Genomic DNA, 17,977 nt, shown 5'->3' with positions numbered 1-17,977 from the left:
TTCTGTTACACGTACCAAGGTTTCCAAAGCAGAAGTATTTGAAGAACTTCACACTGTCTTAAAAAAAAAAAAAAACACTGTGGTGCCAGGGGAGAAGCCAAGCTTTCTGAAAGGTCCCAGAGTCAATAAATAATTAGGCACAGTTGCGTTCCGTAAGATCTTTACCGAAGTCCTCATGTGTCTACACGTGCTCCTGCCCAGCCACACCAACCGGGACAAACGGTCAGCGCAAACTGGACAAGCTAAGAGCGCTACTGAACACCCCAGACGGTTCTAAAGCTTGCACAGAGGACAGCAACCCACCGGGCAGCACAGCCCCCCGCGGTCAGAGCTCACAAGCAGAGGCCGAACACCTCCCCGTTCCAGCAGAGCCCCGCTCCGCTCGCCGAAGCCGAGCTCAGCAAAGGCGGGGAAAGCAGCAGCGCAGGGACGCTCACGGACACGGCACGGGGAGCGTGCTCCCGCGGGGCCCCACCCCAGCCCGGGAGGGGCCCAACCCAGGGCCCGGACCCTGCCAAGGCCTCCGGAGCCCCCCCGGCCCTGCCGCTTCCCGGCCCCCCCGCGCCTGCCACGCCGCTCGCCCAACCCGCCCTCCCCGGGGAAACACACCCCCCCCCCCCCGCCCCACTGAAGCCCCCCCGCGACCCCGAGGGGCCCTCACCCCGCGGCCTCCTCCCCCCCGCCAGCCCCCCCCCCCCGCTCCACGTCACCCCCGCCCCACACCGGGACCCCCCGTCCCTAGGCCGCAGTCCCGCCGGTGGGACCCCTCCCCAGGCCGGACCCAACTCTCCCCGTCACAGGGACCCCCTGACCCCCGTCGTGGGGGTGGGAACCCCCTCCCGCCCCGCACCGGGGACCCGCGGGAACTCACCGCCGGCGGCTCGCGCCGGGGGCCCCGCCTCCCTCACCGCGGGGGGCCGACGGCGCACGCCCCGCCCACCGGGCCGCCACCTTCCGCGCACGTGACCGGCCCCCGGGGGCGGGGCGAGCGCCCCCGGCGCCATTGGGCTCCGGTGTCACGTGCGCGGCGGCGGGGCGGGGATGGCGTAAGGGGTGGGGTGGGGGGGATTCTGCGCATGCGCGGGAGCGGCGGCGGGTGAGGTAGAGGCCTCCTACCGGTACCGGGGCTCCCGTCAGGCCCGGGGCTCCCTTAGGCCCCGGATCGCCCTCCAGCCCCGGGGCTCCCCCCAGCCCCGAGGTGTGTCGGAGCAGGCCGCCTGCACCACCAGCTGGGTCGTGAAGTGTTCGGCGGCCGCTGTCAGGGCAGGCCCAGGCCTCCCAGGGCACTGGGCACCGCTGCAGCCCTCCCCTCGGTGGGGGGGACGCGGGAAGGTTGCTGGGGGGGAGCGGGGGGGCGTTGGTGTGAGCTGGGGCCGGTCCGCACAGCGGGAGGGGCCGCCGCCGACTCCCAAAGGGCTCCCGGCGGGTGCTGTCCCGTCCCTTGGCCTCTCTGGGGACACGGAGTGGGGTGTTGGGTCTCTCTTCCAGCGCAGAGGCCATGAAGATTAACCAGAACACGGTGCTGCGAGGAAAGAGGGTGACTCTGGTGCCCTACACTCCCGCACACGTGCCCCGGTACGCGGCTTGTGTCCTCTGATGCTCTTGCACGGTGTGATTTCACTTCTCTTTTGAAAGGGAGTGTGATGGGTGGGGGTGGCACAGAACGTCATCTGTGCCACCACGTCCCCATGGAAAGGGAAATATCTGGCTGTGAGTGAAACACCCACCGTTCTCTTGTTCATCGATATCTTTCCCTCGTGACAGCAGAAGAGCAAAACTTCAATGTGTAAAGCCAGATGGATGTTTGATAAATTAGAAGCAGGCATGCAGGCGGTTTGTAAAGTGCTGGCCTGGGCAGCTGCAGCCTCAGCACAAAGATGCCAGTATTAATCTTTTTGTCAGTGTCCAGGAGATGCTGTATCAATCTCAGTCGGAATGAAATGCGCCAGAATGCAATGCTCAGTACTTTTAAAAACGTCAAGTTTGCATCGGGCACTCTTCAGACAAAGCCACAGGGTGGACAAACTTGCTAAATTTCCACAGAGAACACTGATTGCTGTGTTAGATAAGGGAGGGAGGCTTGTGGATACTTTTAAGTTGCCATGAATGCCAGGCTAGTGTTTCCAGAGCCGGTTTAGGACAGCCTGATCCTTCGCGCGCTTGCGGGAATCGGGCTGCGGTGCTGTGGCTCAGGTGGTGATGTTGGTCTGGGTCCCGTTCTCAGGTACCATGAGTGGATGCGGTCAGAGGAGCTGCAGCGCCTGACCGCCTCTGAACCCCTCAGCCTGGAGCAGGAGTATGAGATGCAGCGCAGCTGGCGGGAGGACACAGACAGTGAGGATCTTAAAATATTTTCTGAGGGTGGGTGGGAGCGGTGAGCAGGTCCCTTCTGTCCCGTAAAGGACCCACAGTGGGCTGTACTTGCTGAAGCTGATGGGATGTGAGACCTTCTACAACAGCAGCTTCGAACTGGCTTTCTGTTTATAGCTGGTGTATGCTCAGGGAAGTAGAGAACGTCCAGGGCTGTTGGTGTCCTTTTTGTGCAGTTTTTCAAATATTACAGTGATTTATTTCCCAGAGCTTTATGTGCTGAGCTGCTCCTGCACAGTCAACACTCCGCAGGTCTGGTCATCATAAAAAGGTGGAAGGGGGCTGTATTTTTCCTTGAGAAATTGAGTGACTTTATAATTACCTGGCTGAGGTGTGCTGACTGAATTGTTTCCCTGGCTGTCCTACAGTTAATGAATCACTGCCCATAAAGCCTGGTAGAAATATAGCAAGCTGCAAAATACTGAGCCTGGCAAAGACCTCAGTCTGGAGCGTTTGTCTTAGCTGGCATTAAAAGCTTTACCGAAAGCAGCAGTGATATGGCCTTGGTGAATCACTAGGTCTCAGTCTCTTGCGCACCAAACAATTCTTTGCCCAAACTTGCTGCGGAGTGAGACAAAGCAGAGAGACCTCAGTCCTGGGATGAAAGTTTTCATGCTCCTTAAATAGGCTGTTTCTATTCTTGGTGTCTACGTTACCCTCACAATGGGTTTTTCAGAATATTTCTTATATTTCTATGGATGGGAGCAGGCACGCTTGGCGTGGGAGGCCCAATTATTAGCTCTTCCTCACTGTTAATGCGTGGAAACTGTTGTTCCCTCTGTCCATTGCCTGCCTTTAATTTCATCCTTCAGTAATTTGCGACTGATTCTCGGCGCGCCCTGAAAACGCTGCTATGTTTTTGTTTTCCCAGAGTGCACCTTCATTGTGCTGGACACGGAGCGGTGGCCCGGGCAGGCGTGCGCGGACGAGGACTGCATGGTGGGGGACGTGAATCTCTTCCTCACCGACGCTGAGGATCCAACGTTAGGCGAGATTGAAATTATGATTGCAGGTCAAGTTCTGCTTCCTAGCTTGGACCTTTGTCACCGTGGCTAACCCCAGCTGCAGACAGATGTTACGTACAGCAGCTTTTTATTCTCATGGTTTTACCGTGGCTGTTCAGTCCCACCTGGTCTGGGTCACAGTCTCTTCTCAAAAGTGTCTGGAATGACTCATGTGTCTCACGGAACTGGATGCTGACTTCTGCAGCTCTCTCTTTCAGAGCCCAGCTACCGAGGCAGAGGGTTTGGCAAGGAGGCAACTCTGATGATGATGTCCTACGGTAAGGGTGGCTGAGTGCAAGGGAACGGCAGTACAGTCAGGATCTGATCTAGAAGCACATGTTCCCGGTGATACAGGCAGGGTAGTAAGGGGTGCATCTGCCCCAGAAATTGGGGTCCTGTGCCTTTGTAGATGTGTCAGCTGAGCAGGTAATGGAAACGCTTCTCTGGTTTCTTTTGCAGGAGTGAGAAACCTGGGGATCACCAAATTTGAGGCTAAGATTGGTCAGGAAAATGAAGCCAGTATCTGCATGTTCAAAAAGCTTCATTTTAAGGAGGTAACAGCCTGTCTTCTACCCAGAGAACGTGAGCAGCGCTTGCCCTGTGGCCAGGATTGAGCTGGTTTTCCTCTGTATGATACAGGTTGCCGTGAACAGCGTTTTCAAAGAGGTGACGCTGAGGCTGGATGTCAGTGACCAGGAGAAACGGTGGCTCCTGGAGCAGACAAACCACGTGGAGGAGAAGAGCTACGTTGAAGTGAAGCTGCCAGCTGGGGTGCTGGAGACCTGACAGACACATCCAGCCACAGGCCTGGTTTCCAGGCAGGAGTTGGATGCTGTTGCGAGGTCTTGGGTGTGGAGGACACCAGTGAGCCAGCACTGCACTTGACTGTTTTCATCTGTCTCCTTCGGTTACTTTGTCATCTTGTCAACTTTGCACCTTGTTGCGCCAGCCGGGAACACCGCCTGAGATTTGGACCTGGAGAACAGCCACTAATTCACAGGCTTGACTAGGACTGACTGAAACCTTAACGTGATGATCCAGCCGAGCCTAAAATCACCAGCAGTTAATTGATTCCTGGTGCCACCAGTTTCTGGACAAGCAGCACCCACTGTTCCTTCTTCCACTGCCCTTAGAGCAGGATTCGTCAGTTCAACAGAGGCAGTCTCAGTGCGTTGGTAACTCTGTTTGTTTTAGCTTAAATTAAAAAAAAAAAAAACCAAAACACAAAGATCTGAGGTGCCTGAGCACGATCTGGGAGCTCGCTCTGCCTGCTGAAAGGGCGGTTAGGAGTTGTAAAGGACAGCAGAGACCCCTTGAACCCTCTTTTTTGGGGTGTGGTGGGTTGCAGAGGAGCACTGCTGCGTCCTGGAAGTGAGGGGCCCGGTGAGCACAACCAAAGGGCAAAAGTTAAGACGATGAAAATGATGGATACTGGCCGACCGAGACTAGAGCAGAGCCTCACCATGACAGCTGCGTAATCGGGGGGGCTGGCAGCAGCAGGAGGCTGCTGAGACAAAACCCCTTGAGTTTCAGGGCCATGCTTTGGACCTGGAAACCTCAGGCCATCGGTGAAGGAATATCGCACTGCGTTTTACCAGGCTGCTTTGACGAAAGTGAGGAGGAGGAGAATACAACTGAAAGGAGACAGAATAGTGATCCCCTGCTGCAAGGAGCTCAGGAATTGCTCTGCAGAACTGGAGGCTCCGTTTGCTGCTCTCCAGTACGATGAATTGAGGGGAAAAAAATACCTCTTACTGGGAGCAGATACATTTAGGGCAGGAGTTAGCCAGCCGGGCTCCGCTGTGATAGAGCGGAGATCCGTGGCTGAAGAAGAGGAGTTTGCCTGACTCCCACTGGAGAGACCTTTTAACGCAGTTACTTAGCCTGACCTTCCCTGCCCCGCGCAGCACGCTCTCCGCAGCAGGGAAGCTGGCTAAGGGGAGAGGACAGAAGGTAAGGAGGATAACTGACGCTCCTGTGTGTTTTCCCACTGTAGTAGCAGCCGTAATGGCTAATTCTAGACCAGCGATTATTTGTTCCAATTACGAAGTACCAGGTAACAGCTTTCGGATTTGCCCAGGGATGTTTTTGTCAGAGACTGTGGAATTTTTAGCGTTGCTGTGCCTGCATTTTTAGGGCCTGGGGGTTTTGGTTTTCTAATTTTAGTTGATTTAAATACATCATTCCTGTAACTAATATTAAAACGAAGCGTGGGAACAGCGTATCAGGTATTTTAAACAGCAAGTATTTAGCGTGGATTTAGTTGTAGCGAAAGCTTTGTGTGGTAATAAAGTGAGGAGCGGCTCTACTTCCAGCTGGGATTACTGTGACAAGGGCTACTAATCCTCATACTCTTCGTCACCTGCTGCAGGCAGGAATGGATTCTGTCCCCCAGAATGAGATTTGCAGAACATGCCGGGTAAACTGCTGGCTCTGCGCTCCTTCCGTGGAGCATTTCATCCCTCTGCCAGAGCAGCAAGGTCAGACTGGCAGCAGGGATGTAGCTGGGGTGAGATTTGCTTCCCTAAGAAGTGACCAAGGTGGGAAAAATAATTTTGTAACCTCTGCTGCAAGGGCCAAGGGAGACACAGTGAAACCATGCTGCCCTCCCCGGCTCCGCGGTGGCTCCCAGTGCCCGGCTGGTTGCTCTGGAGCCAGTGAGTGCCCCGCTTGGTATCCCCGGTCCCCCAGCAACGCCAGCGCACTCCCCCCCTCCTCCATGGGAAAAAAGCCTTCACCCTGGCAACCTGAAACAAAGTTGGGTCTGTCCTGGAGCCACAGCCCTCCCCTAGGCTGGGGGGGTCGCAGCAGGGCTCACCCAGGGTTCCCACAGGGAACCAGTCCCCAGACTGCTCCCACCAGGCAAAGATGCAAAAGCTGCTCCCAGGACCCTCCGGGTGCCCCAACTCCTGCGCCGCATGGGCGGCATCGCACCCTGTTCCAAAGGGGTGAAGGTGGGAAAGGAGGGGACAGGGTCTCGCCTCTGCAGAGGACACAGCAGGTTGGAACGGGCTCCCCCAGCTTCCCGGGGGAAGTGACAGTAACATGTCATGTCCCCCGCAGATCTGGCACTTGGGCATCATTTGAGATGCAGACCTCTGCAACCACTCCTCTGCTCAGGTACAGGGGCTTGTCTGGAGGCTTGGAGCGCAAAACAGGAACGTGCAGAAAAGGAGGAAGCAAAGATGCCAGGCAGAGGCCATGGCTGTGGGTCCACAGCACGCCACGGCCACTGCTGAGAGCACAGTCCTGCCTTGTCCCCAGGAAGCCGCCAGCCCACCCTCCCCGGTGCAGCCGTGGTGCCACCAGCACTGCGTGTCCCTAGATTCGCCCAGCACAGCAGCAGGGCCCAGCTTGCCTGGGCACAAGCTGCCCTGCGTGGGCTTAAAAATAACCCTGGGAAGCAGGCAGGGTGGCAGAGCCCTGGGGGCATCCTGGCCCCACCATGCTGTGCCCCCAGCCTGTTCCAGGCCAATCCTCCTGCCTTCCCCCAGCCCTGGGGCTCAGGGTCACCCCACATTCCCCCAGAGGGGCTGGGGGCAGATTTGAGCTGCCCCCAGCAGAGCTGCCACCCTCCAGCTGGGCCAGCAGACACGGATTAAGAGCCTCACATCACCCCCCCCACCCACTTCCCAGGGGATTAGAGCCCTTTAATCACCCCGAGGCATTAACCTGCACTGGGACCAGCCGGTCCCTCCCAGACCACCTAGCCTGGCCCCACTGGGTGCTGAAGGGGCACCCAAACCAGCCCCAGCGTCCCCCATCACCAGGAGCGTTACCTGCTTCTCCCCGCAGCCCCGGCAGCACAGCGAGCCCCCGCGCAGCCTCGGGCTTCAGAAGGACTGAGCGTTAAACCGGAGAGGTGAAGTCAGGAAGGTTTATTCCAGTAAACAGAATTTCTCTTGAGCTGGACAGTATGACAAGACCCGATCGCAAAACACAGAAACAAAACATCCACAGGAAGAATTTCTACAAAACACCTTTTTTTAAAAAAAATACAGTGTGATTGGAAAACTCTTATTTTGGAAAAAAAAAACAGAGTCTATTGAGAAGCTTTTAAATTAAACAGTGCTGGATTCAAACCCTGATCGGCTCTGTCTCCAGGAGCGAGTGGGAGTGAAGGAGATGATTATTGCTTGCTGTGCTGGCTCCAGACACCCTCTCCTCTCCCAAAATAACCCCAGGGCAGGGTGCCGGGGGCTCCCCAGCATACCAGGCACCAGTGTCCCTCCTTGCACCCGGGGGTGAAGGGACAGGGTCATTGTGGACGGAGCTTGCCAGGCGGGGGTCAGACACCCCCGGGAGGAATCGCTGTGGTCGGTGGGCAGGCAGGTGGGGTCAGAAGTCACTAAAAGCCTCAGGTTTTGCAGTTGAAGGGCAATTTGGAGGGGGGCTCAAATAGAGATGGGGTTTGGGGTGCGGGAAGGATTGGGGAACAGCAGGGATCAGAAGAGCTGGGCATCAGGCCACCCCAAATCCCTGATCTTCCCCCCAAGCCCTTGCTTGTGTGCAGGGCCTTCAAGGCAGGGCTTGATGAGCGCCCCAGGAATGGGCTCACGGGAGGGGACAGCCTTCCAGCACCCCCCAGCTCCCTCTAGCCTAAAACCACCACCCCGGACTCCGTCGCAGGGATGCTCGCTGGCCACTGAGCCGCATCCCTCGGGTCAGGATGTGGGGAGGAGCCCCGCATCACTGCTGGGAGCCTGTAGCAGGGAGGAGGGGGATGCAGGAGAGGTGGATGTAAGGCTCGGGGGGGAAACGACCCTCACCCCCACCCCAGGGCCTTCACAGGTTGCTGAACAGTTCGTTTTTCTTGCTCCAGTCCATCTGGGGTGCCCGCTTGCTGGTACGCTTCTGGTGCGCCCGCTCCTTGGCCACGGCCAGCGGGATGTCGAGGTCCAGGAGGGAGCCAGATGCCGAATGGCGTTTGTCACCCTCCTGCGCGTCAGGCTGGGGGGCGAGAGGTTGCATCAGCCCCACCGTGCCGCCCAAGACAGCCCTGTGGTGGGGGCTCAGCCCAGACCCTGCTTTCCAGCCGCCGCCTCCCCCTGGCATCCCCAGCCCTACCTCGCTGTGGGTCTCGCTGAAGGTGGGGGACACGGCCAGTGGCCCAGGGCTGGACGGGCTCTCAGACACCGAGTTGGACTGCGGCTCTCCACCGTTTTCCTGGTGGGGGGGGGAACAGGGAGTGAACGCAAGCCGGGCAGCTCCAGCCCTTGGGTTTGGGAACGGCCCCCACAGCTGCAATTCCTGCCCAGGGGGCTGTAAAATCCATCCTCCCCACACATAATCCCCTGCGAGCTCCAGGCTCGTAAATACCTTCAGCACGGCCCATCCAGGGCGGGGAAGGATTAAAGCCCAGCCTGACTGCCCTGGCTTTAGCGGGAGGAGGAGGAGGAGGAGGGTGGTTGCACGGCTCCCAGCCCTGCAGCATCATGAGGATGGAGGAGGGAAGCATTGCAGCCACCTCCATGACACTCAGCCCCACAGGTAACCCCCTTCCTGGGGAGCCCCGGCTCCCAGTCCCCTTCCCGGTGGCACTTGCTCTTGTGTGACAGCCTAGGAGCATCATGGTCCCTGGTGGCACCACCCACCTATGGGCAGAGGGCAGGAGGGACACCTCAACAGGCAGAGTCCCTGCCCAGAGACTGGATAGATGGGATTAAAAGCAAGATGAGGTTTCTCTTACCTTCCCTATATCACCATTGGCAACTGGTTCTGGCAAGGGACCTGCAGGGCGAGGACACAGGCGCTGGTGAGGATGCATTCGCTCTGTCCCCTTGTGAGCGGGCCCAGCAAAAGCTGCACGTGGCCAGTGCCCACCCAACGCCGCCCAGCGCCCACCCAACGCCGCCCAGCGTCTGGCCGACTCCCAAATTTTTTAACCCACCCCTTGCAGCCAGCAGGGATGCTGCCAGGCACCAGGTACATCCCTGTGATGACAGCCACCGCGTGGAGCCCAGTGAGACCCCCCCGTTCTCCCAGGGACCACCGTGACAGCAGGGAGGGGGCCACAGCTGAGCCCAGGCTGCAGAGGAGAGCGAAGGGCGGCTACTGCCTGTTTGCTCCCCAAGCCATAAACCCTGCCAAAGTGCAACCCAGGGCCACACATCAGGCCCACTGCTTGACCCCAGGATGCTAAGACCTCCACCTCCAGGGCTCAGGAACTCCCCCAGCACCTGCAGGTTTGGGGATGAGGTGACATGGACCTGGCAGAGTGACACAACCCCTCTCCCCGCAGCACAGCCCCCAGCCCACCTGCCAGGTGCTCCTCCGAGGGCACCACCTTGCACTTCTTGAAGAACTCATCTGTGAGGACGTCCACCACCAGCAGCCTGGTCTCGTCGCCACTCGCCTTGATGGCTGCCACCACATCGGCGTGCTGCTTGCCCTCCATGCACACTCCATTCACCTGTGGGCACAGCACCACGTCACCGCTGAGGCCAGGGGACGTCCGTCCCTCAGGAGCTCCATGGAGTGGCTGGGTACCAGCCTTGGTACCAGGCACAGCCACCCCACAGGTATCTGCAGCCTCGCAGGGATTAGCGGTGAAGCCAGCAAAACCTCATTAAAAGCAGATTTTCCTGCGGGTGATTAGCACGGGATCGTACAAGCAAAGCTGGCAGGGAGTGCCTGGCAGGGCACCGACCCGGGGCTGGCGCAGGAGATGGGCAGCACAGACAAGGCACAAAGCCCTCGTGCCATGGCACGGTCCCCAGAGACCCCAAAGCTTCGCCCCAGAAGAGGCGGCAGCCCTATGCCCTGGTGAGCAGCAGGGTTGGTGCTCGGTTGGTCCTTGCCCTCGTGCGTCCCCACCCTGGTCACGGCGAGCAGCAGGGCTTGGGGCCATCGTGCACCTTGTCCTCAGCCTGCCCCACCCCAGGGACAGCCAAGGACACTCCTGCTCTGGGCAGGGGACAGCACTGTCACCACTTAATCTACAGCCGGCTAATTAGCGCCCAGCCTCAGCCCTCTGTGGTGCTGCTCGCTGCCGCCCGCCCGGCTGCACCCCTGGGTGGGGATCAGCAAGCTCGCACGGGCTGGACGGCTGCACCGTGAGTCACCGCCGGCACCGGGGACACCGCGCACCGTCCCAGCAAAGGGCGGCTCCCTCCCGGGCGCTGGCATCTGAGGAAGCGCTGCAGTTTTTTTGGGGAGACCCTCCCCCTGCCCCAACATACCTCAACAATGCGGTCCTGGGGGGCCAGCCCCGCCGCCTCAGCCGGCGAGTCGGGGTCGACAGCGCGCACGAACTGTCCTGGGCGGCTCTTGTCGCTGTGCAGGTTGAAGCCGTAGCCGTTAGGACCTTTCTTCATGTGGCATAGCCGAGGCCGCAGCTCCTCCTGCAACGGGGACAGCCCATGGGAAAGCCGCTCTCGGACCCCCCGCTGCCCAGGGACCAGGACTACCAGACGCCTGTTTGGATGGCAAGGACTCCATCCTCGGATGGCCACCTGCACCCACAGACACCTGGAGGTGCGACACGGTGCCAAAACACCCTAAGAACCCACGCTCTAGTTAATTAGGCACAGGGCACGCTAATTGCAGCGAAACATTAAAGAAACATGTAATTATGTGTGTCCCCAGATCATGCTCTTCCTTTTGGGATCAGGATTGCAACTGCCAGGTGAAGGTGGAGGAGGAAACACCGGCCAGGCTGCTGGGAAGCACTCCCACCCCACCTAGAAAGCCTTTCCTACCAGAGCAGTCTCAGCCACCAGTGTGGGTCCCCTCCATCACCAAACTGCAAGCTCCAGTTCCCCTCAACGGCAAATCCAGCCATGGGACCAGTGGGACCCCCACCTCGACGCACCCCGCAGCCGCTGCCGGCAGGGAAGGAGCAGGTGCGGCTCAGGCGGGCAGCTGGGGCTCAGGCGGGCAGCTGGGATGTGGACGGAGCAGCCCCGACGCCAAAGCACAGCCCAACGCCCCGGCGCGACCCTCCACGATTGCAAAATGGAGAAACCAGCTCGACTGGGGTGGCGGGATGCGGGACGTTCACCTCTCCAGGAGGCAACACCCAGCTCGTCTGTGCCCCCGTTTCACCCCGACCCACGGATCCGCCAGCACCCGGAGCCAGGGCACCTAAGTGGGGCAGCCGTGGCCCTGCATCCGGCCCCCACCATGACCCTTTAAGAGCACAGTTCCCCAAATTGCGGGCAGCGGGGAGAAGCAGGAGCATCCCCAGGAGCCTGGCAAACAGGAGCCGCCTTCGCTCACCTGGCAAGGAGGAGGATGCCCAGGAAGCAGAGCAACCAGGCGACACGAACCAGCCACGTGCATGCAGCACGGTCAGAACCGCTCCGACCCCAGCACCCAAACACCGCTTCTACATTATTTACATATAAAATGGTTCGATCCTGCCTTGGCCACCAGCTGCTGGGCTTCGGTAGGGCTCTCCCAGCAGCCAAGCCGCACTTGAGTGCCTGAAATATTCCTCACTGAGAGGTTTAATATTTATTCTTCTGAGATTGATTGTTCTCCTTGGGTACCCACCACTGGGTATCACCACAGCATCACCGGGGACACGCATCGCAGGAATTTCCCCTACCATACCCACACCCTGCTGCAAAGTCCTTGTGGCCCTCTCCCAGGAAAGCCTGGTCCCCGGGGTGCTGGCAGCACCGCAGCGGCACAGGGTCCTGCACGGGGCGGGGTGATGCATTTGCAATCGCTAAGCGCGATGCTGCGATAAAACCAGATCCTCTTGCACAACGCCTTCCCGCAGGGTCAAGGCCGGCTGCTGTCCCGGCACTGCTCGCCAACGCCCCGGGCGGGGAGGCGCACGCAAGCACCCAGCCGGGTGAGCCCGGGACGTTGGGTGGGGATTCCAACATCTCAATGTCGCACCTCGGTCCCCGCTGTGCCAGGGCGCTGGGCTCCGCTGGGCTCCGCTGGGCACCACGCAGCAGGTCCATGGGTGCCCAGGCTGCTGCGGCTGCACCCTCCCCGCAGGCACCAACCCCAAGCGAGGATGGGGACATGGAAGACCCAAAACAAGGCCAAAAAGCGGGAGCTGGTGGAGCCTGGAGGAAGGCAGCACCTCCCCGGATCCCTGCCCTGGCCCAGCCCCGGGAAGGGGGTTCGGGCTCTGCCCACGCTCCCCGAGGCCTTGGCAGCACCGCGGGGTTGCTCCACGCCGATAGCTCGGGACAAAGCTGCAGGGAGCACCCGGCGAGCAGCGCTGGCATCGCTCCCGGGAGAGGAAGAGGAGGAGGGAGGACTTCTCTTCCACCCGTACAAACAAAGCCCCAGCAGCCCAGGCTCCCCGAGACATTGGAGCCAGGAATTTGGGGGGCATGTGGGAGAGGACAGCTGTGCAGGATGGACAGATGTCTCGGGGCAGGGGGACAGGTCATGGCGGTGAGGGAGCCACCAAGGCCTCCGAGCCACCCGGCAAAGGCAGGAGCACCGGGTGCGAGGGCAGCCGGGCCGAGCCGTGACCCAGCCCCCCCAGCACCCCCCCCCAGCACTCCTCCAGCCCAGTGTGCCAGGCCGCCTTCGCCCTCCCCAGATCCCTCGCGCCAGCAGAAACCCGGCGGGCAGCCACCGTTCGGCTTCCCCAAGAGAAAAATACCAATGCATCCCATCTCCAGCAGCCGTATCCCGGGCATCCCGCCAGCCCCAACGTCGCCCTGCCCAGAAGGGACCCGAGGTGAGAGGGTCTGGGGTCAACACCCGGGATGCGGAGAAGCCCTGCTGCCGCGGGGTCGGGAGCTGGACAGCAGGAAAACGGAAATGCCCCCGATTTCTCTAAGCTTTTGCATCCTCTCCTTCAAGGCCAGCCGCTTTCCCGCTGTGCTGGGGCACGGATTAACCGGCACAGCCTCGTTACCGGCAATTACAGCCTCCGGCGGGGGACGACGGGCTCGGCCCCTGCCACGGGCATCCTGTGCCACCCCTCTCCTCTGCACCCAGGGGTGGCAGAAGGATATCTCCATCCTGTAGAGATGCCTCCTTGGGATGGGGAGCTCAGCGGCATCGCATCCCTACTCCTGCCCTGGAACAGGACTTGGGGGACCTCCGCACCCTTCTCTGGACGATCCCACCCCTGCGGCTCCAGCTGCCCGGCAGGACCAGCAGCCCCAGGGACCCCAACTGGCACAGGGTGCCAGGACCCGCTCCCCAGCTCCCAGCTCCCCAAGAGCAATTTCAGGGCAGCTTTTGAAGCCCCACGTTGCAGGAAACGCCCCACAGCCCTACAAGCAGCAACAAGCCCGCCGGAAGCAGCGTTCCTGGTTACTCAGAGAGGAACACAACAGCTCCGGGGACACCCGGGCCAGCAAATTCACACGGGTCCCGAAATCTGGCGCATGCATTCGGGCTTCATACAAAGGGGATGCAAAGCAGCCTCCTCGCAGCATCCCCGTCACGTCCCGTTTGACTGGAGCTGCTTTTCATGCAGCTGCCTCGAGAGGAAATTTAATTCATTTCCTAATTAGACACCAGCTACCCCCACTGCAATGCTCCCAAACGGGCGGTGGGAAGGGGGGGGATCTGCTCCCTGTTACACCCCAAAACCCAGCCCTAGGAGGCTCGGCTGGGTTTTACAAGGAGGGATAAGCGTTGCTGGCGGGGAGGGCTCTAATTTAGCACTAAATTCGTGAGAGGGATGCCCAGGGCTGGCAGCAAAAGCCTGGCCCTGGTAAAAGCAGCCCCAGTGGGTGCCAGGGCTGGCAGCTGCCGGTGCTGCTCCAACGCCGCGAGGTTTGCACGAAACTTTCTCAAGACACCCTCAAGCAGCTGAAACCTCCGGAAACAAAAGTGGGAGGGGAGGACGAGGTGTCAGGGCTCTCAGTTGAGCGTTGGGGACGGTCCCCGTGACGCAAGGCCCCCGGAAGCGGGGTTGGCCCCAGAGGTGTAAAACCGTCACCTTGCTGGCTTAACGCTGCGGAATAGGGGAGCACGGACCAGCTCGAAACCTCCACCCCAGCATCAGGGGGATTTGCAGGTCCAGGGTTTTATAGGAATGAGAAGGGAACACACGACGAGCTGCCCAAAACCTCCTCAGCACTGGGAGCTGTGGGGATATCCGGGCCCCCGGCACAGGGGTGCCCTGACCGCGCAAGGCCCCAGCAGGGTTTGCGGAAAGGTTGGATCCTGCTGGAAGCTGGGAGATGCCAAACCCTTGCTGGGCTCCGGGCAGGGTGCGGGTGCCGGCCGGCTTTCCCGGCAGCGAGCGTCTCCAGGCTCATTAAGCAAATAAAGGCAAGTCCAGCTCGGTAAAGCAAACAGGACTCTGACACATGCAAACCTCCCGCTCCCCACCGCAGCGATGCTGGGGGAATACCACCAACCCATGGGACGGGGCGGGGGGCACCGGCTATCCGCCAGCGGCCGGAGAACAGGCACACCAGCGCGTTCCCGGCTCGCTGGAGAGAAATCCCTTTCTGTCCACTACGGCTCGGCATCCCACCGGGCATCCTCCCACCCTGTGCCGTACGTGCCCGGCTACGGCGATGTCTCCAAACCCGCTCGTCTTTGCTCCCCTGCCACCAGCCGCAAGATTTCCTGCTACCTGTTGAGAAACCATCCCGGGCCGTGCAGCAGTGTCACCCCGCATCACCCACTTCCTTCTCCCGTGCAGAGAGAAACCGCCTGCAGTAACTCTGCATGGGTTGCACCTCGAATCTGTCCCCCACCCAAGACTGTGAGGCACCTCCAGCTTCCTAGACCCCATGCATCGCTCCGGCCGGGACAGCCCCTGCCCCCCTTGGAGACTAAACATCCTCAGCCTCCCCAAGCCTGGCAGGGGACTTTTCCAAGCTGCACTGACTAAGTCTCTTTTATTTTTCCCAGCCCAGGGTGAGATGTGGGAGTGGGAAGCCCAGCACAGAGGGTCTGGCCAGCCCCGTTGCACGCTCAGCGCAGCCCAGCATGGGGCCAGCTCTGAGGGACCAGGGATGCCACGGGGGACAGCGAGCAAGCAGAGCGGTGACACTTGAACAACCCTGTCAGGAGCAGGGGGCTTTAGTCCCAGCCCGGCACCCTGCAGCAAATCAGCCTGACCAGGGGCAACAGGCAGCCGGCACCGGGCTGAAGTCCAACAGGAGACACAGCTGAAAAACACCCCATCCTCAGCAGAACCCCGCGTGACAACAGCTCAGTGAGGTACCAAAGTCCGCTCGGCGCTCCGCACTGGCGCCAGGAAGCCAGGAGCAGGGGGCTCAGTCCATCCCAGCAGCCATCGGCGCGGCTGGTCTTTGGGAGCAGGTCACACTAGCACCCCCCAGAAGGTCCCCACCCCAGGGACATCAGGAGGGTGCTTCCAGGGAGGACCATCCACACCTCTGTCGTAACAACAAACAGGCGGGTTTGCTGGGTAAATAAAAAGTAGAATTATCTCCGGCAGCCCGGAGCGTCTCTTAGGAACCGCTCCGGGCAGGAAAGGTCAGCTATTTCTCAATTCCTCACCTTTCTGCATCACTCTGTTTGTGCTAACTCCCACACGTCGCTTAAGGCCGACATTCCTGAATTAGTAAGTGTCTGTTCCTGGGGATCGACGGACAGGATCGGTCCCCCGGCCTTGGAAGGACTTCGCCATCTCTGCTTCGCAGCAGAGACCGGACACACTCAGTGCATGAGTGACTGCCTCTAACACTTGCAGACGCAGCCCCCCCAAAAAAAAATACCCTCTGCCACAGCTTTTTTGGTTGTATTTTGGAGCGGGTCCATGCCAGCCCAGCCTCGGGCAGGGGCTCTCACCCAAACCTCGCCGCCGCCCTCGCTCCCCGTTGCTTTTTCTCACCCTGTTTTACCGGCCCTGCAGCACAAGGAGGTGGGCGAAGGGCTCCGGAGCGCGACGGGCTGCTCGGTTATGGGTTCAAAAAAAACCCCCGTGTGTTCACCTGCCCCCGCGCCCGTCACCCACCACAGCTGGTAGAAAAAAAAGTCCAATGGAAAAAAAAAAAAAGTCAGATAAACAAAAAAAAAAAAGACAAATAAACAGAAAAAAAAAGACAAATAAACAGAAAAAAAAAGACAAATAAACAGAAAAAAAAAGACAAATAAACAGAAAAAAAAGACAAATAAACAGAAAAAAAAGACAAATAAACAGAAAAAAAAGACAAATAAACAGAAAGGTCTAATGAAAGAAGAAAAGCAGCAGGACGCGGCGGGGAGCGGTGTTTAACGATCGCGAAACAGAAAGCACCGAAAGCGAAAGGGCAGAGGCGGCGACCACCGGGGCCGCTCCCGGGAGATCCTGACCCCCACCCCCCCGAGGCCCCGACCCCCCTTCATCCCCCCTCTCCCCCGCCTCCCCGCCCACTCACCCGCTGGCCGCCGCCGGGCTCCCGCGCCGCGGGCTCCGCCGGTACCGGGGCCGCCTCCTCGCCGGCCGCGGAGGGCTCGCTCCCCGCCCCGCCCCGCTTCTGCAGCTCCTCATCGGCCACCGGATCCACGACGAGGAGGCTGACGGCACCGGCGGCGGCGCGGATCCGCTCCACGACCTGCTGGTGGCTCTCCCGCTCCACGTTCTCGCCGTCCACTTCCAGCAACCGGTCACCGGGCCGCAGCCCCGAGCGCTCGGCCGGCGAGCCCGCCTCCACCAGCCGGATGAACTGGCCGGGTTTGCCCTTCTCGCCGTGCAGGTGGAAGCCGTACCCGTCCGGTCCCCGCTCCAGGCGGCACAGCCGCGCCGCGGGCCCGCCGCTGCTGCTCATGGCGGGAACGGCACGCGCGCGGCTCTGCCGCTCGTCGCCCGCGAGCGCCTCTGCGCCGCCGCCTCCCTCCGCCCGCCGTATTTATAGCGGGGGCGGGGCGAGGAGGCGGCAGCCGCCAATCGGAGAGCGGGGCGGGGCGAAACCCGCCAAATAAGGAGATTGGGGCGCCCTCATGCAAATATAGTGGGTGGGGGTTTTGCCAATCGCCAGGTGGGCGGGGATATGCAAATATGGCCCGGCCCGCCGGGGTGTCCCGGGCGCGGTGCCGAGGGGGGGGCCGGGCTCCTGGCGCCCCGTGGGGTCAGGCCGCGCCCCCGCGGCCGCCTCCGTCTCTTCCCGTTGAGCCCCCGCCGTGGGCCGGCTCTGCCTCCCCCCGGGGTCACCGCAGGCAGCCCCGATGGGGGCTGGAGCTCCCCGCTCCTCCCGGGACACGTCCCGAGTGGGCACACCTCGGCCTCCCCGGGGCGCGTCCCCCCCCCCCCCCCACCCCGTCCCCTTGTCCAGTCCTCGAATTCCGACCCCGGCGCTGAAGGGACGCTCGCAGCTTCAAAAGCAAAATAAAAACCCCAAATCCAAACCGCGTGGGAAAGCACCACGGGAGGCCGCGCTCGCCGGTGACCCGCTGTGGGGCGGACAGGAGAGAGCAGCCCCCCGCCCCTGCTCGGCACCCTGGAGCTGGGGGACCCGAGCGTGGGGAGACGGGGAGAAAACACGGGGGAAGTTTGCTCTGCTCCGGCCCCAGCGTGCTCTGCTCACCGCCTGGGAAGCAGAAGTGGCTGCGGGGGGTTACGAGAGGGTGAGACCCTGGGGTTTGGGGTCAGCGAGGGCAGAGCAAGGCAGCGGCCAGGCTGGGCTGCTCTGGCACTGCAGCAGGGTCACTGGTGGCTGGCAGAGCTGGCCCCTGGCTCCCGGGACGGGCCCGGGGAGGTTGGCACGGTG

At 60.7% G+C, this 17,977-nt stretch overlaps 3 protein-coding genes across 5 annotated transcripts in view; 1 reads left to right on the top strand and 2 right to left on the bottom strand.

Annotated features, from left to right (window-relative positions):
* Positions 1-922, bottom strand: part of SLC38A12 (solute carrier family 38 member 12) — a 42,632-nt gene extending 41,710 nt beyond the window's left edge. For 2 of the 3 annotated variants that reach the window (XM_086762093.1, XM_086762095.1), the window contains exon 1: positions 872-922. The gene's annotated coding sequence lies outside the window, so the exon portion shown is untranslated. Of the gene's footprint in view, positions 1-15; positions 286-871 lie in introns of those variants that run through there. The other variant, XM_086762094.1, reaches the window with a different exon arrangement.
* A 174-nt stretch (positions 923-1,096) lies between these two features.
* On the top strand, positions 1,097-5,682 carry NAT9 (N-acetyltransferase 9). The gene is made up of 7 exons (XM_086762142.1): positions 1,097-1,198; positions 1,489-1,575; positions 2,225-2,334; positions 3,242-3,382; positions 3,593-3,652; positions 3,834-3,928; positions 4,014-5,682. Exons 2-7 carry the CDS (start codon positions 1,499-1,501, stop codon positions 4,158-4,160), a joined length of 630 nt encoding a protein of 209 aa, XP_086618268.1. The 5' UTR covers positions 1,097-1,198; positions 1,489-1,498; the 3' UTR covers positions 4,161-5,682.
* Positions 5,683-7,237: 1,555 nt separating this feature from the next.
* Positions 7,238-17,051, bottom strand: NHERF1 (NHERF family PDZ scaffold protein 1). The gene is made up of 6 exons (XM_086762141.1): positions 16,649-17,051; positions 10,556-10,717; positions 9,633-9,786; positions 9,064-9,104; positions 8,442-8,540; positions 7,238-8,324 (listed from the first exon to the last, which is right to left on the bottom strand). Exons 1-6 carry the CDS (start codon positions 17,036-17,038, stop codon positions 8,160-8,162), a joined length of 1,011 nt encoding a protein of 336 aa, XP_086618267.1. The 5' UTR covers positions 17,039-17,051; the 3' UTR covers positions 7,238-8,159.
* Positions 17,052-17,977: the final 926 nt, after the last annotated feature.

This window comes from Chlamydotis macqueenii, chromosome 18, assembly GCF_036417535.1.
Source record: "Chlamydotis macqueenii isolate bChlMac1 chromosome 18, bChlMac1.mat, whole genome shotgun sequence".
Lineage (NCBI taxonomy): Eukaryota > Metazoa > Chordata > Aves > Otidiformes > Otididae > Chlamydotis > Chlamydotis macqueenii.
Note: the sequence above shows the minus strand (reverse complement) of the source record. Positions and strands in the feature narration are given on the sequence as shown.

Excerpts from the sequence above, each read along its gene's own strand:
- NAT9 (XM_086762142.1), top strand. The coding sequence starts at position 1,499 with ATGAAGATTAACCAGAACACGGTGCTGCGAGGAAAGAGGGTGACTCTG. Across the intron at positions 2,335-3,241 it reads CTGGCGGGAGGACACAGACA|AGTGCACCTTCATTGTGCTG; the intron begins GTGAGGATCTTA and ends TTGTTTTCCCAG. Across the intron at positions 3,383-3,592 it reads GATTGAAATTATGATTGCAG|AGCCCAGCTACCGAGGCAGA; the intron begins GTCAAGTTCTGC and ends TCTCTCTTTCAG.
- NHERF1 (XM_086762141.1), bottom strand. The coding sequence starts at position 17,038 with ATGAGCAGCAGCGGCGGGCCCGCGGCGCGGCTGTGCCGCCTGGAGCGG. Across the intron at positions 10,718-16,648 it reads AGCCCGGCGGCGGCCAGCGG|GAGGAGCTGCGGCCTCGGCT; the intron begins GTGAGTGGGCGG and ends TCCCCGTTGCAG. Across the intron at positions 8,325-8,441 it reads TCAGCGAGACCCACAGCGAG|CCTGACGCGCAGGAGGGTGA; the intron begins GTAGGGCTGGGG and ends CTCGCCCCCCAG.